The 16,679-nt window shown below is 57.8% G+C and overlaps 1 protein-coding gene across 7 annotated transcripts in view; it reads right to left on the bottom strand.

Moving 5' to 3' along the window:
* DNM2 (dynamin 2) overlaps positions 1–16,679 on the bottom strand; it is a gene marked incomplete at its 5' end in the record, with an annotated part of 93,850 nt that overhangs the window by 13,388 nt on the left and 63,783 nt on the right. For all 7 annotated transcript variants that reach the window (XM_079701950.1, XM_079701947.1, XM_079701949.1 and 4 more), the window contains 4 exons: positions 4,569–4,682; positions 9,495–9,546; positions 13,448–13,518; positions 15,496–15,582. In XM_079701950.1, the coding sequence (XP_079558076.1) occupies positions 4,569–4,682; positions 9,495–9,546; positions 13,448–13,518; positions 15,496–15,582 (324 nt within the window). The remainder of the gene's footprint in view (positions 1–4,568; positions 4,683–9,494; positions 9,547–13,447; positions 13,519–15,495; positions 15,583–16,679) is intronic.

Below are 16,679 nucleotides of genomic sequence, written 5' to 3'. Positions count from 1 at the left end.
CCAGGTTCTCCCCACTGCCCTCCTGGTCTTTGACCTCCTGGGCATCTTTGGAGAAGAGAGACCTGCCCCCCTCACACAGCAGCTCACTTCTTTTCACCCGTCCTACCCCTGACCTCCGGACGGCCTCAGAACAAAGCCCAACGTGGCGGTTCCTCCCCAAATCAAGAGCAGCCACAGTGGTGGCGGGGAAGGGGGCCCAGGGGCCCCCCCCAGAGGGTGGAGGACCACTTGGAGTTTCGGGACTACTCAACGGTAGGCAGGAGCGAGTGGCAGGCTCTGTGCGTGGGCTCAGTCCTGACTGAGGCGTTAGGAGCTCAGCTGGGCCCGGCCCCTCCCCAGCCTTGTGCCCTTGGGCAAGTCACTGCCCCTCTCTGCCTCAGTTTCCTCAGCTGTCAAAGATGGGTAGGAGTCTCGTCCTCCTGGTGCAAGGTGAGGACAGACACGGTGAAAGTCCCGAGCACATGCCCACCCCAGAGCTGGTGCTTGCGAGGCGCCAGGGATTTTCTTTTGTTTGTCTGTCACTCTTATGCTCCAGGGTCAGTCAGTCCACCGGGTTCTGGGCAAGGAGAGGAGCCAAGGAGGCGGGAACCCCATTCATGCTGGGAGCCGGGGCAGGGGAGGGGGGTACAGGCAGGCCAGGGAACGTGGAGCCCGGGGCCCCCCAACCTCTCAGGGAAGAATTTTGGGGGGCTTTAGAAAGGGCCAGGGCAGGAGTTCCCGGCCCGGAAGTTTGTGAAGAGCCTCTGCTGCCCCCACCCTATCATGTCATGAGGAAGGAAGCTTCCAGTTGGCCGGCTAAGGCCAAGTAACTGAGTCACAGTCCTTTCGGGCCCCGAGTGAGACACCACATCTGGAAGTGTTTATAGCGTGATTCCGCCCAGAGCACAGAGGCTGCCTTCCTGATGCTGCCCGCACGCGCACACACACACACACACACACACACGCGCGCGCGCGCACGCGCGCACACACACGCATACACGACACAAACACACACCACACAGACACGGAGGCATGCATGTACCCCGCCCCCACCCCCAAAGAGACCTTCTCCTGTGCACAGAGGCCACGGACCCAAACCCTCCCTCCCGCCCCCCGCCCCCCCCGTCCCCCCACCCCCCCGCCTCCTTAGGATTTCCTGAAAACCCACAACTTTCTCCAGATGCGCACTGGCCCCGGCCGTGCCACGTCAGAAGAGACGAAGCAGATCGTTGCGGGCGGACCAGTGGCTTCCTCGCCTGCTCGGAGGTGCTGGGGCGCTGCAGCCCTGCTGCTGCCCAGGGGGCCCGCGGGAAGGACAGCCGGCCCCGCCAACCCAGTGTTCAGACTACCTGTTCAGGGGGCTCTGAATGTGTACAGTAGTCTGCACATTGGTTAGGCTGGGCTCGGGCGAGCGGCGCATCGGGATGGGCCCCCCACCCAAACTTGCTGCCACCCACGCAGCGAGGCAGACCAGGAGGTGAGTGCCACTACCCACCTCCCTCCTCCCCACGGGCCAGAGGCCTGGACAGAAGATTCTGGAATAAAGAAGAAGGGCTTGGGCGGGGGTGGGTGCCGGGGAGGAAAAGAGGCGCCGGGCAGGGGCAAAGAGAGCCCCAACACCGGCTGAGGGGTTGGGGGCTCTGGCGGAATCAACCTCCTATTCCTACCCTCCAGTAACCACCACCTCTTGTTTATTTTTTTAAATAAAGAAATACTGGTGTCTTGCCTCTCTCTGAGGCTTCTCTACGATGGTGGCCTGACCCCGGGGGTGGCCACCCTGTTGTGTGATTTTCAGGGCCCTTGCTGGGATCCTAACTTGGCGGGGATGGGGGAGGGCGGGGGACGGACAGACAGACAGACAGACAGGATTTCGCGCCTGCCTCTCCCCGATCTCAGCCAGCTTTGTGTCTGGGGTGTACACAGGGCCCCATTCACAGGTCTGCTGGTTCTCATTACCGCCGGCGGCGCTCGACCCTCCTCCCAGCACTGCCCCCGTCTCTGCTCTGGAGCCCCGAGGGAGGGTCTGGGGCTCCTGCTTTCAACCCCCAGACGAAGGAGAAACGAAGGGCCCCTCCTTCAGTCAAAAACTGGGCTCACAGCTCTCGCTGTGCCATACAGCGAATCGCCAGGCTAGGGGTTGGGCCCAGAAGCCCCCTCTCCAACTGCCTGAGGCCCGGCATTACTGCCCCGGGGACCCCCAAAGCCCAAAGGTGCGAACCAGCTCTCAGCTTATCTGACAGCTGATGCAGCACAGAGCAGACTGGGTTTCAGACTGCGGGGGAGGAAAGAGAGGGAGAAAAAGTGCAAGCGTCATCCCCACCCACACTGCACCCCGGCCATTTTGAGGAGCGGATCTGGCCACGCAGGTTCCTTGAGAAATGCCCGGTCCCGCCCACCCTCCCTCTGCATCTCGACCCAGGAAGGCGCCAGGGTCCTGGACAACCCCAGTTTAGAAGCAGCCACCCAGACAAGGTCCCTTGGGGGACTCGGGGCTCCCAAGCCTTCACGACATTCCAGCGATGAGTCTCCGGCCTCACGGGGAGTGGGATGATGACATTCTACTCTTAAACACCCGCCACTTGTGGGAACCGCTTCCTGCCTGGGCACTGGGGAGTGGTCCAGGTGTGGGGCTGAGATGCCTCGGGTCAGGGAGCCTGTGTCCTGTACCCACCGCACGGGGACACTTCCCCACCCTGTGACATGGGGGCAAGTCACTGCTCAGAACCTCAGTTTCCTTCCCTGACAAAAGGATGTGAGTATCTACTGACGAGGAGGAAGAAGAGAATGCCCTCCGTGTGGGACCATGGCAGGCTCTCCCAGCCAGTGAGCCTGGCACAGGGCAGGGGCTTCATAAACAAGAGAGGGCTACCCAGAGGTGCCAACAGAGTTCTACCTGTCTTGTCTCTGAGCCTGGGTGGAAATACACATGGTTGGGCACAGGCCTGCCTGTTCTGGGATGGGGTCAGCTGCCAGTGAAGCCCCAGGTGTGCGGGTCACCCCAAAACCCCAAGGGGGGAGAGCCAGGTAGGGCAGCTCCAGGGGCGACCAGAGAAGCCCGGCCTCTCCTCCAGGGGCACCTGGGCCGGGCTGGAGGTTGTGCCATTCCACGTGGGCAAAGCACAGAGCGGAAGCAAAGATTCCAGAGCATGTGCGCAGAGGGATGCGTGTGCCTTCCTTGTCAGGCAACTCCCTCCCTCCTGTGGCCACGTGGTGATGGGCATGGGGCAGCCATCCTGGACCACGAGGAGGAGCTATGTGTTACAATGGCCATGGGGGAGACGGAGCCAGGGCCCTGGCCAGCCTCACGGCACAGGGCTGCCAAGCTTGCCGGGATGCAGGCAAGGAACAGACCACCTCTGTAAGTGCCTTCATTTGGGACCTCTGTGACAGATGCAAATCGATAGCCACCTAATACCACCTTGACGACAGGGAGCGCCTGTGCTGCCTCTCGCAGGGCAACCCAGAGAAACACACTGGCCCTCGCTGGTGGCCCCTGGAAGCCTGTGCCAGAGTGGCAACAGGCAGTCACACCAGAGGAGTGGCTTCACTCCCAGGCCACTAAGCCACGGTACTGTCGTTCTGTTAAGAGAACTAAGCCACGAAATGGGCCACTCAGGACGGGAGGATGGACCGAGGTGGACGAGGGATCTGCACGGCAGCACCCAGTGGGGCTGCCCGCTGGGCCAGGGAACAGGGGTGCACTCACAGCCCCGTCCACAGGCTCAGGGAGACCATGGCACGAGGCAACGTGCAACACCACCCCCTGTGCTTATTATTCCTGGTGCTGTTCCCAGAGGCCTCCCTCATCCTTCTGAGGAGGACAAGCACATGTGGAATGATCTCAAGACAGACACCGTGACTGAGCACCTCAAAGATGCAAGGGCCGGGCTTCCCCGGTGGCGCAGTGGTTGGGAGTCTGCCTGCCGATGCAGGGGACACGGGTTCGTGCCCCGGTCCGGGAGGATCCCACGTGCCACGGAGCGGCTGGGCCCATGAGCCATGGCTGCTGAGCCTGCGTGTCCGGAGCCTGTGCTCCGCAACGGGAGAGGCCACAACAGTGAGAGGCCTGCGTACCGCAAAAAAAAAAAAAAAAAAAAAAAAAAAAAAGAAAAAGGATGCAAGGGCCATTCTACCTCACTTCACGGATGGGGAAACTGAGGCCCAGAGAGGCTAAGGGCCTGGCTGAGTCTGGGTTAGCTGTAGAAAATGGAACCCCAGCAGCCTCACCATGAACCTGAGTCCCCGACCCTAGGCCGTGCCCCCTCTGAAAGCCCCCCACCTTGCCATGATTTTGAAGGGTGGAATCAGTTTGGAGCCTCCCCCCATGTCCCTTTCCTCCTCAGGGAGCCCAGCCCCCATGAGGCACGACTGCACAGGGGGCCGTGAGGGGCTCAGATATGATGCACAGTGCCTTTGGACACCCTGCGGCCCTGGCTGATACCATCCGAATGGTAAGCTTTGGGGTACGATGGTGCTCAGGGAGCCTTTCCCGAATGAGCAGTAAGTTGAGGGAGCGCCACCCAGAGGAGGGAGGTGTGGAGAGCACGACCCACAACTGCCCAACCATCCCACCCTTGCCAGCCACTCACCTCCTCATCCTTGTACCAGGACAGTGACTCGGCCGTCAGCACAAACCAGTACTCCTTGGAGCCGCCCTTCATCAGGCTGATGTTGTTGATGGTCAGCCAGCCCCTGCGGATCACCTGGAGGGTGGAGGGCGGGGCTCAGCAGGGGACAGCGGCCACCACCCAGCCCGGCCTGCCCCAGCGCAGTGGCCAGCGCCCTCGCCCCCAGCAAGGCGGGAAACCGGGGACCATGGCAGAGACACCTCCAGCCCAAAGCCAGGCACCCCGATTCCAGGCCACCTTGCCCCAAGCACTTCCCAACGGAGACCAACGTGGGGCCCTCGGGCAGGCGGACGTGGACTCACTCACAGTCCCCAGGCTGATTGGGAACTGGGTCCCTGGGGAGCCCCTCTGCGCTTGGGGTTAGGTTGAATTAGCACAGGTGGCAAAAGGTACTCCCAGCTGGAAGGGGCCCAGAGGAGGGCATCCCAGGCTTGTGTGTGGGGGGGGGCCATGTCACGTTGGATGTGACTGAAGGAATCACACTTGTCTTGGTGAGACGCGGTATCAGCGACACCCTTGGGCCCTGCCCCTCGCGCCCTGTGGAAGGCGGCTGTGGATGCAGAGCTGGAGGAGTCGCCCAGGCAACGGGCAGAGGCTTGATTCTGCTGCCCGGCTCACCCAAGCAGGTAATCGGTGGGCACAGGGACCTGCTCTGACCAGGAGTCAAGGCCAGCCCCCGCCCCAGGGCTCCCCTCCCCACAGGCTCTTTTCAGAATATGAGGATGAAGAGACTCCTCCACCCAGAGGGCTGGGGACAAAAGTTTGAGCCCAGGGGACCCGCCAAGGATCATGCCCCACTCTGGCTTTAAGCCACGTGGTCCCACTTTTCTGACTGGCAATCCGGGTTCTGGGCTGGGAGACCCCCTAGATGGGGCTCATCTGGCCACTGCTGTCATCTGAGCAGGAGACGGAACCCAGGCCTGCGTGGGGGACTCACCTGACAGCTAAACGCAGGTAGCCTGGGGAGGCCACGCTCCCATGTTCCCCGGGCCATGGAGGCGCTTGTGGGCTAGAGCCTCCCACCACTCTGGACTGGGGACCCCGGGGCGGTGGGAAGCACGAGTAGGCGCAGGCAGGGACGCCCGGGGCCAAGGCAGCGACAAACTGGGCTAAGCTGCAGGAGGTGGGCTGCCAGTGGCCATGGACAGAGGGGAAAGGATAGCGCTGTACCCCCCAGGGTGGGGTAGGGCTTTGGGGCTGCCTCTGGGCCCTGCTGCTGCCTCTGGGCCCTTACACGTGCCTCCCACATGCCTCCCTAGTGGATGCGTCTCAAGAGGGGCTTCATCCTGTCTACTCTGTCCTGCCTCCAGGCACACCAAATCTTCACAGGGCCACCACCCGCCTGTGGCTGGAAATGAGCTCTTAAGCCTCAGAGACCAGGAAGGCAGAGGCGGCCACAGAGTGACCAGGGACCTCTGCACCACATAGAAGTCCCTGCCCAGGCTGTGCCACCATTGAAATGCCACCTGGCAGCCCATGCTAAGGCTTCTCCCTCCCTGGGATGACGAGACAGCACCTGGGAGTCTTGTGGCCGTCAGGCAGCAGGCAGAGACTGTCAGCCCCAACAAGGTCACGGTCTCAGTCCCGGCAGCAGGGTGACCGACCCGCCCTGGGTTGTCCAGGAGGTCCCCAGGCTTAGCCCTCAAAGTCCTGGGAACGCCCTCAGTCCCGGGCAAAGTGGGACGGGTGGTCAGGCCGGGGGCGAGGCTGGTCTCCAGACTCAGGCCCGAGGCCGTCCTACAAAGGACCCAGGAAGGAGCCCCTGCATCTGGCAACCACACCCAGCTCCAGAGCTGCGTGGGTGCCTGTCCCCACCTGTTCCTCGCTCCCTCAGGGGCAGGGTAGGGCCTGCCTTGTCTTAGTCCAGGTCTAGAGTGGGTGCTTCTAAACTTCAGTCATTGATCGACAGCCGGGGCGGGGAGGAGGCTGTGTGTGTTGGGTGCTCCCCAGAGAAGAAGTCCTCACATGGCAAGGCCTCCACACTCCCAGGCCCAGCCTCGTTCCCAAGGAGGCAGATGTGCCCCCACCGCCACCCCTCGGTGGCCAAGCTGGCTTGCCTGCCTCCACCCTGGGTCAGGTAGAGGTCAAAGCTAGCAGATGGGGCCCTTATAATGCTCCAGGGCATGTGGCCATGCTGGAAATGGCACATCTGAGCCTTGGGGCAGGAGGTTGCTAGTTAGGCCTGGAGAAGCACTGGCCCCCCTCAGGTCCCTTTGCCCTTGAGCCACCCAGAGAGCTGCCTGTGTGGGAGCCCAAGGGGATTCAGAGACAAAATCCTGCCCTGGGGAGGGGCAAGCTGCTGGTGGCAGACACAGATGCTGAGTCTAGAGGAAAAGGAGTGCTCGGGCCTTCTCATCCAAAAGCCAGATTTGTGCCCAAGGGACTGAGCTTAGAAAAGGGGGGCGGGGGCGGCAGGAGTAGGGTCAGCTGGGGAGACAGAAGAGGCAGGCGGGGTTCCCGTGCTCCGGGGGGAAGGCACGCTGGGGGCGGGAGGAAGGGCTGCCAGGAGAAGCGAAGCAGCTGGGGCCCACCTCCTCCCTGGGTGAGTCGCCTGGGCAGGGATGGAAACCATGGCTGGGAGACCCAGGAGCCACAGCCACGCACACCGCAGGGCTGGGCTTCGTGGCTAGGGGTGTGGAATCTGGCAGGAAAAGAATGACTAAACTTCTCAGGGTATGGGTGTGGGGAGAAACATGCCCCTGGGCTGTTTAGAGGGAAGAAACCATTCAAAGGGGATTGGGGGTGACACACGGGGAAAATGGGAACCATGGGCCCAAGGACAATCCATTCCTCCTGCAACCGCCCCCAACCATGGCAAGCTTTGGCCTCTTCTGCATCTTCCAGGTCCTGTTAGGGGTTCAGCTCAGCTACTGGAAAGAGCCTGGGGTCACCAGAAGATCCCTGCCAGAGGGCAGCAGTAGGGCCCGCCCAGTGTGGGGGGAGAGAACCCCGGAGAAGGAGGCCTCGGTTAAGGCTGGTGGCCAGGCCATGGTCTCCAAGGTGGAGAGCTAGGGCCAAAGCCAGCTGCCCAAAGGCAAGCACCTTGAAAAGAGCCCAACTCTCAGAAGTGAGCATTGCCTGCTCCCTGCCGGGCTGGGCTGGGTCACACACAGAGAAGAGGTGTTACCTAAAACAGGGATGGCAAATACCATTCACCAATCAATGGGTAGCACTGTGGTGAGAATTCTGGGCACTGTGGGAAAGGACACTAGGATCAATTAGTGATGTTTGCCATTGGCAAAGGGACAGGGGCAAGTGCAACAGAACAGCCTAATCAATCATCGTATGTGCTATGGAGGCAGGAAGATAGTGGCAGCATCCAGGAGAGAGTCCCCTGATCAATGTCTGTCATGGGTACAGGAGGGGTATCACGTGCAAAGCTATCACATGGGGGAAAAAATTCCTTGACCAGTTAGTCACATCTGCCACAGAATGAGGAGTAGTGACATGCTTAGGAAACAAAAATGCCAGGATCAATTAGTGATGTCTGCCAGGGGCACAGGACAGGAGAGAGGTACAAGGAAAAGAATGCTGGATCAATTAATAATGTCTGCCTTGAGTGCAGGAGGGGAAAATTTCTGCATGGTGTTGTCTGGAAACAGAGTGGTGGCAGTGGCAAGAATAAGCTCTTGCAGGGCTTAAGCAAAATCTTCCCCAGCCAGGGAGGTGAAGGGAGAAAGGCCTGGGGTGTTAGCTGAGTATTTGCCATCCCTGACCTATAGGAAACAAGGAAATCATGTCAGGAATGGGCTGGAGGGGTGGGCACCAGATGGGGGCAGTGGTCAGGTTAGTGCCTGTGTGAGTCAGCTTAGCCCAGGGCAACACGAAGCCTGGCAGGTGGGAGCCACGGCAGGGGTTTTTAAAGGTTAGCTGGATTTTTAGTTGTTCTGTTATTTATTTATTTATTTATTTATTTATTTATTTTTGGCAGGGGGTGGCGGTGGGGGAGGGGCTATTATGGGGTGGCGTGGTCTCCACCACTACCAGGTTCTCTAATGTTTGCTACCACACTAAGTGAGTACTTACCAAGATCTCCCCCTTTGAAAATGCAAAGTTAGGGTTGTGGGGAAATCAAAGAAGAGCAGGCGGAGGAAAAGAGACGTAAGGGACATGAGGGGATGGAGAAAAAGCAGGAAAGGCACAAAAATGAGGAGAGAGAAGAGCAGGGGGAGAAAACAGCAAAAGAAAAAAAAATTACATGCTATTAATTATATTCATGGTGTTAATATTTAATTCATTATCATCTCCCGAAATGAAAAAGCAACAATATATGTATTACCTATGGCAAGCGCAAAAAAAAATCATGCAATGGTTACACCTTTCTTTTCCAGAGGGCTCTGTCATCGTGCAAGATAAACAGCAGAGCCCCCACCCCGACCCCCGCCCGACGTGGAGAAGGCAGGGGACACCGGCAGAAATTTTTGCAAAGATGATGTGTTTTCTTAAGCAGGAAAAAAAAAAAGGGCACCTAATACTGGCCTATATAAAGCTGTTCTTACTTCACAAGGCCTCTGGTTGGGGCATGACATCAAGGTAGAGAACCCCCCATACAGCTCTGGGTTTCTCCAGGTATGGGGATCAAAGCACCCCCAGGCTCCCCAGACCCGCCTGTCATAACCAGCCTCCCCCCAGGCTCTGAGTCTCCAGGGCTGGGCCCGGGAACCCAATGTGGCTGCAGACACCAGAGGGACTGGGCTGCCCCTCTCCTTTGGTTTCCCAAAATATCAAAACCTAAGTGGACTTGAGAGGCTGGCGGGGTGTGGGGGCGGTTTCTGGTGGGACATGCTATGAGCCAGGTGCCATCGCTGGGCTCGGTGGTCCCTTAGCGCCCTCCCACCCCCGAGGGTGGAGCTGTGGGCCGCGGAGGGTGCAGGGGTGGGCGGTTACCTGGTTGGGGATGGCTCTCTTCTTGTTCAGCTGGGTGCTCCTCTGCTGGGCGCTGAAACCAAAGCACAGAGAGAGCTCATGCGGCGGGAAGCCCAGAGGGACGAGGAGCAAGAGGCCCTCGTGGCCCAGGCGGGGTTCTCTCCCGAGTGGGGGCCAAGGGCAGAGGCAGAGAGAAGCCCCCCGTGTACGAAGGGCTGCCCAAGGGAAAGAGAGCAGGCTCGTGGAACGAACGAGATACCGAATTAAACCCTGACTTCTCATCCCTGATCTCGGCCACTCCTGAGAGCGCCAGCTATTTCTAGGAGTCAGTGGGTCCTGGCACTTCCAAGAGCGGGCATGGGAAGCTGGATTCCCAAGTGGCTGGGAGGTAGCCATGCTGGCTTCAGAGTAACCTTCAGTGTTTGGGGGGTCAAACTTGCGGCTTCTTCCCGCTTTCTCCTCCCATCCTGGCCCGGGCACCAGGCCCAGAGCGGCTCTGACCACAGGGCCATCCAGCCTGGGAGATGAGGCTATGGGACAGCTGCTCACCATGAAAACGCTACTCATCTTGGATGGCTCCTGACCCAAGTCAGAGGACAGTCAAGGTCAATGTGTTTCTGCAAGGTCCCTTATTTACCTACAGTCCCAGATCTCTTTTCTTCTTCATCTATGTTGTTTGCTGGCTAGCTCACAACAGACAGACATATCAAGTCTCCTTTATTTTGTACGTGGGCACCTACTCAGCTCCCTTGTTTGTCCTAATATATTTTCTACTCGGACCATCATTATCACCACCGGCAACCAATTGTTAACTGCTGTTACTTAGGGGTCATATTGTCTTTTCGTATCATACTGTTTTAGCTGGAACTTTTGAAACAATAAGAAAAGGCAAAACATCTTGTTTAATTCCTTTACTGACTGCCTCTGGGATTTTACCTTAAAGTTCAAGCTGGCTGTTGGATAAGGTAGTGTGTGTGCCTCTGTGTGTGTGTGTGCGTGCACGTGCATGCGTGCGTGCGTGTATGTGTGTTAAGGAAGTAGGCTTCCGGGGCTTCCCTGGTGGCGCAGTGGTTGAGAGTCCGCCTGCCAATGCAGGGGACACGGGTTCGTGCCCCGGCCCGGGAAGATCCCACATGCCGCGGAGCAGCTGGGCCCGTGAGCCATGGCCGCTGAGCCTGCGCGTCCGGAGCCTGTGCTCCGCAGCGGGAGAGGCCACAGCAGTGAGAGGCCTGCGTACCGTAAAAAAAAAAAAAAAAAAAAAAAAAACTCAAACAAGGAAGTAGGCTTCTGTTCCTAGATCAGTAAACGGTGGAACATTAAGAATGGAAATGAGGGACTTCCCTGCCGGTCCAGTGGTTAAGACTCTGCGCGTCCACTGCAGGGGGCATGGGTTCAATCTCTGGTCAGGGAACTAAGATTCCCAAATGCCGTGCGGCACAGAAAAAAAAGAAAAGAATGGAAGTGGAATTTATCCAATGATTTCCCTAAGAATCAATACATTTACTACAAGGACTTTTTCTCTGGGCCTTGCTTTTAGTGTTTCGAGGGCAGTGAGGAAACACCCCAGAACTTCTAAGCACAGGAAGGAGGTGGATCAATAGTGTCTGAAGGACACAGAGCTAAGCCACTCACAGTGATGTCTGGGTGCTGGTGAGGTCCCAGATGCTCTACTTCCTAAGGGCTTCCTGGGTCTCACACATGCCTGGCAGCTCCTCTTTCCCTTGCCTCCTCGGTGTGTGTGTGTGTGTGTGTGTGTGTGTGGTGCGTGTGTGTGTGTGTGGTGCGTGTGTGTGTGTGGGGGGTGCGTGTGTGGGGGGTGTGTGTGTGCGTGTGGGGTGCGTGTGCGTGTGTGGTGCGTGTGGTGTGTGTGTGTGTGGGGTGTGTGTGTGTCTGGTGTGTGTGTGCGTGTGTGGTGCGTGTGTGTCTGTGTGTGTGTGTGTGGTGCGTGTGCGTGTGTGGTGTGTATGGTGTGTGTGTGTGTGGTGTGTGTTGGGGGGGAAATCCAAAGTGCTCCCCTTGGCCTGCCGGCCCTCCTGGCGAAGAGGCCTTGACCTCTCCCCTCCACCCTGCCTTGGCCTCCTCACGCTCCTGCTTCTCAGCCTTCCTTCCCTGTCTCCAGTGCTCTCTGACCCCGCTCCGGCCCCATCGCCTGGCCGTCGTGACTTCCTTGGGAAGGTCTCTCCAAGCCTCGTCCCTCACTGCCCTCTCCCACAGCCCCTCCACCTGCCCTCCTTTCCAACTGACATCCTCCTTATGAGACCTGGCTTAACGACAGCGTGTGGGTCCTCAGCCTCTGGGTTCTGAAAAGGCAAGGCCCAGGTCTGGCTTGTTCACTGTCCTAGGACAAAGGCAGTGCTCTGTGGCTATTCCGGGGGCCCCTGCGACATCCCACCCAGGGCTGGGGCCTGGGCCTGGGCTGGGTGGAGCCTGGCACCGTGGGCCCCGCCCCCAGCCAGGGCGTCCCCCGTTCACACACTAGGGAAAAGGCACACAGCAGGCAATACCCACCCGGTCACCAGCTGCTCAGTATAGTAACAGCTGGGGCAAGTGGGAAGGCCCAGGAATCCAGAGGAAAGAGTGGAGTGGTCAAAGGAAAAACAGGAGAGATTGTGAGAAGGAACTGTGGATGAAGTGTGAGAAGCAGAGACATCAAGGTGAGGAAAGCAGCAGCAACCTGAAAAGGGGGACCAGCGTTTTCAGGCCCCACACACCCGGCTGCTGGGGGAACAGGAGCAAGTGGGGCTGCTTCCCCAGGCTGAGAGCCCAGCCTGAGGGGCAATCCCCGGCCGGGGCCCCTCAGCCTTCCCCACAGCAGGGGCAGTCCGGCCGGGGCCCTCAGCTCATCTGGGCTGGGGCAGCAGCTTCTAATCATGCCCCCCATTCATTCATTCATTCACTCATTCATTCATTCCACTCACCGACCACGTGTCCAGCACAGAAGAGCTCAGTGCACTGATAAATGGCTACCTAGGGAACTACTCAGCCAGCAGAGACCCTGGACGGGAAGACCCTCTTGCCCAGCCTGCTAGCCCCTTCCTCCCTGCACCCCCAAGACCAGGCCACAAGGCCACCTTCCAGACTCCCACGGGCAGTGGACAGCCCGACCCCAGCACTGACCACACTGTGTCTGAACTGCCTGGGGCCAGCTCTGTCCCTGGCGCAGGACCTTCCTTTCAGGGTGGGGACCTGGGTCTGGGCCTGCTCACTGCTGTTATCACAGGGCCTGGTGCAATGAAAGCACACCAGCGATATTGGCTAAACAAATACAAGAAGGCTGGCTACCAACCGCCTGTTATTCTATCAGGCTCCGGAAAGAGGACCTTCATGAGCCATCAGAACAATCTGTGTGATACTCACCGAGGCGGGGGGCTGATGGCATCAGTGGGTGACACTGGAGGCCACCAGCATTTATATTTATATCCTGCTGAAATCAGCTCCCTGCTCTTCTGGCCCCTTATCCAGGTGCCGTGGAAGGTTCTAGTTTTAAATCTACAGCATATAGACAGAAGCCATGCAAATCCTGGCAGCACTTCCCAAAGAGCAGCCCCTGGAGCCCTGAGCCCCTGAGCTGCTCAGTGAAAGGGCCCAGTGCATGTGGGGGAGACTGGGAAAGCTGCATGTGAGTCTACGAAAGGCTCTGAGAAATCCTGCAGGAAAGGAAGCACTGAACGCTAGTTAGCCTTGCCCTTTCTCGAAGCCTTTGACCACTGGACTGCCCTTTCCTCCGTAAACTAACCATGGGGATGCCCCACAGGGGGTGCATTGGGGACAACGAGGCTGGGGGGTCGCTGCTACCCAGCAAAGCTTCCAGATGCTCTCCGATGGCCCCGCGCTTCACCTGGGGACCCATGACAGAGAGACCTTCGTGCCCCGGCCCAGCAGCGGAATCCCAACTTGACCGCCTTTCTCAAGGCGTGGCTCTGAGGGTGGACACTCATGCCACCCCACCAGCCGCTATCTTGAAAAGTACATACTTGGCAAATCCAATGAAGTCTTCATGGTTCGTGTTGATGTAGGACTGCTCGATGTCGATCAGAAGAAGAATCTGGGGGGAAGCGTGGGTCATGGTGAGTACAGAGCCCAGCGTGGCAGGGAGGGGCCGCTGCCAGAGCACTTCCCGCACCCGCCAGCAGGGGGTGCCCCGGAACAACCACGCTGTTTCCCAGGCAGGAGAACAGCGGTCACCCACCCACCCCTTCCCATATCCTGGGGCCCATCTGCAGGGGAAAGGGGGCATGGGTGCTTCCAGTCACCAAGGCCTCACAAGTGAGAAAGACTGGGCCAAAAGAGCAGAGTGAGGCAGCCCAATGTGGTAGCCACAAGTGCGGCCTCCGAGGCCTGGAACAGGGCAATAAGGCCTCACTGCAAAGGCTTAAATAGGTCACAATATGTCATGTTGAGAGTAGTGTCCGGCATGCTATAAGTGCCTCATTAAAACGGCAAAGGTGGAAATTATATTCAATATCCTGTGATAAACCATTACAGAAAAGAATATGAAAAAGAATGTATATACATGGATAACTGAATCAGTTTCCTGTACAGCAGAAATTAAACAACATTGTAAATCAACTATACTTCAGTAAAGGACTTCCTTAGTAGCGCAGTGGTTAAGAATCCACCTGCCAATGAAGGGGACACAGGTTCGATCCCTAGTCTGGGAAGATCCCACATGCTGCAGAGCAACTAAGCCCGTGCACCACAACTATTGAGCCTGCGCTCTACAGCCTGCGAGCCACAACTACTGAGCCTGCGTGCCTACAGCCCATGCTCTGCAACAAGAGAAGCCACCACAATAAGAAGCCTGCGCACCGCAACAAAGAGTAGCGCCCGCTCGCCGCAACTAGAGAAAGCCCGCATGCAGCAACGAAGACCCAACGCAGCCAAAAATAAATAAAATTTTTTTAAAAACCAGAAAAACTATACTTAGGTAAAATTAAAGACAAACAAAAAACTGGCAAAGGTAATTTGGCCAGGTGAGGACATTAAAATGAAACACACGGGCACAAAGGCACACACCAGCCAGCCAGGATGTCGTCTCAGATAAGACACAGGCCCTTAAACAGTCCTGTCACTTCACTGTGCCTCTGAACCCTCAAGCATAAAGCGGGCCAGGCATTCGGATCTTGGGGGTTGCTGGAAAATGCTGGGGTGCTCCGTCCATGGGAGACACTGTTGCTGGTTTAGAAGGTCTGAGTCCTGTTGCCCCGGAGCCCAGCCATGACAACAGTGGGGCAACAGGGGGTTCTGGTGTGTATGGAAGGGACAGTAGCATTCTTGCCAACCATGACAACAAAACAAATTAGAATCTCTCAAGCTTTTCACAAAACTTCCAGGTTACAGAAGCTTCGAGGGAATGGGGGACCCCGTAAAGGACAAATGAGCAAGTTTCTTCTCCGTCAATGTCAAGGGGAGAGGGACTGTTTTATACAAGGTGATCTCACAAGCAAATACAACAGGTGGGCTTGTTTTGGTTCCAGTTTGAATAAACAGCTGCCAATCTCCTGGGATAAACCATAATGGAAAATAATATATATATATTAAAAAAGAAAGTCTAGGGGCTTCCCTGGTGGCGCAGTGTTTGAGAGTCCGCCTGCTGATGCAGAGGACGCGGGTTTGTGCCCCGGTCCGGGAAGATCCCACATGCTGCGGAGCGGCTGGGCCCGTGAGCCGTGGCCGCTGAGCCTGCATGTCCAGAGCCTGTGCTCTGCAACGGGAGAGGCCACAACAGTGAGAGGCCCGTGTACTGCAAAAAAAAGGCTACCACAGCCAAGAGTCTGTTCGCATGACATTCTACAGGGACGGGGAGCAGCCTAGTGGTTGCCAGGGCCTGTGGGCCTGGGGGTCGGGGAGGGATTGACAAAGGGGCACAAGGATGGGAATTTGGGGGGTGGTGGCAGAACTGTTTTGTATGTTGGGTGAGGTGGTGGTGACCTTGCAGTATGCATTTGTCAAAACTCATACTGCACAACCAAGATCTACTGCACATAAACTGTATCTGAAGAATGAAACAAAAAGCCAGTACCTGGTCCTTGGTCCTCCCCTCCCGTTCCCGGATGTAAGTGGTGACGATTCGTTCGGTCTCCTCTCGCAACCGGGGGTAGGAGCTGAGCTGGAGGGAAAGCAGAGTGGCGGCGTCGGCTGGGTCTTCGTGGCTTGGGCAGCAACGTGAGCCAAACGGAAAACATGGGCGGAGAGGGGGTGACATGGAGTGTGCCCACTGGTTCCCCACCCCGCTCCTGTCTCAGAGCTGCTCCAGCCGGGAGACAGGAAGGGGACGGTGGGGGGACGGTGGGCCGGAGAGACCAAGAGGGTGCCCGCACACAAGCAGAGGTGCTTTTCGAGAATGCGTTTCAGAGGTGGAAAGTGGCGGAGAAAGCGGGTGACAGCCACCCCCCTCCCTCGAAGTGCTGGGTGAGAGCAAGGACACAGTGTAATTAAAGCCCCTGGGCCACCAGGGCGAGGGTCCGAGCGCAGCTCAGGAGTGCACAGCAGCGCCCGTTCTAGAATGGGGGGAGGGCCAGCATCTGGGCCATCGACCTCGGAGGGACTCCCTTGTGGGAGGCGGGAAACTGCTCCCAATCATCTCACCTTTGGGATCCACTCCTCTGACACCCCCGCTGCCCCAGCCTTTGCAGCAGCAACCAAACCAACGCACAGAAGCCCAATTTCCATGGTTTGGGGAAAGACGACGAGTTGGGAAAAACTGAGCAAATGGTCAAAATCACTAGAGGAAAAATTCCGTTTTCTTTTTTGGCTACACCACGCGGCTTGTGAGATCTTAGTTCCCGGACCAGGGATCAAACCCGGGCCCTCTGCAGTGGAACTGCAGAGTCCTAACCACTGGACCGCCAAGGAATTCTGAAAAATTCTTAAATGCCTTGTGATGTAAGAACACGCAGATCAGCACACAGGCGAAGTGTTTCACCGCGTTGGTGGCAGTCTGGAAACCACCTTTCTCAAAGTGTTCCAGGGATGGACATGGACACATCCCTGCTGCCTGCTTAGTAAGTGCATCTGGCCACATCAAAGGCCTTCCATCCCCGTCAGAGGCCCAAAATGCAAAGGTGGAACCCAAGTGCGACTGGCCCACCCCCTTGTGTCTGCCAAGGCAAAGTTGAGATGTCTCCAAGCAACCACTGGCCCACGGAAGGGGGTTCCTGCCGAGGCAGAGTTTCCCAGATGCTTGGGTTAAGACTCAGATGGGAA

Source organism: Hyperoodon ampullatus, assembly GCF_949752795.1.
Source record: "Hyperoodon ampullatus genome assembly, chromosome: 4".
In the NCBI taxonomy this organism is placed as follows: domain Eukaryota; kingdom Metazoa; phylum Chordata; class Mammalia; order Artiodactyla; family Ziphiidae; genus Hyperoodon; species Hyperoodon ampullatus.
This window is presented reverse-complemented; position numbering and strand designations above follow the sequence as displayed.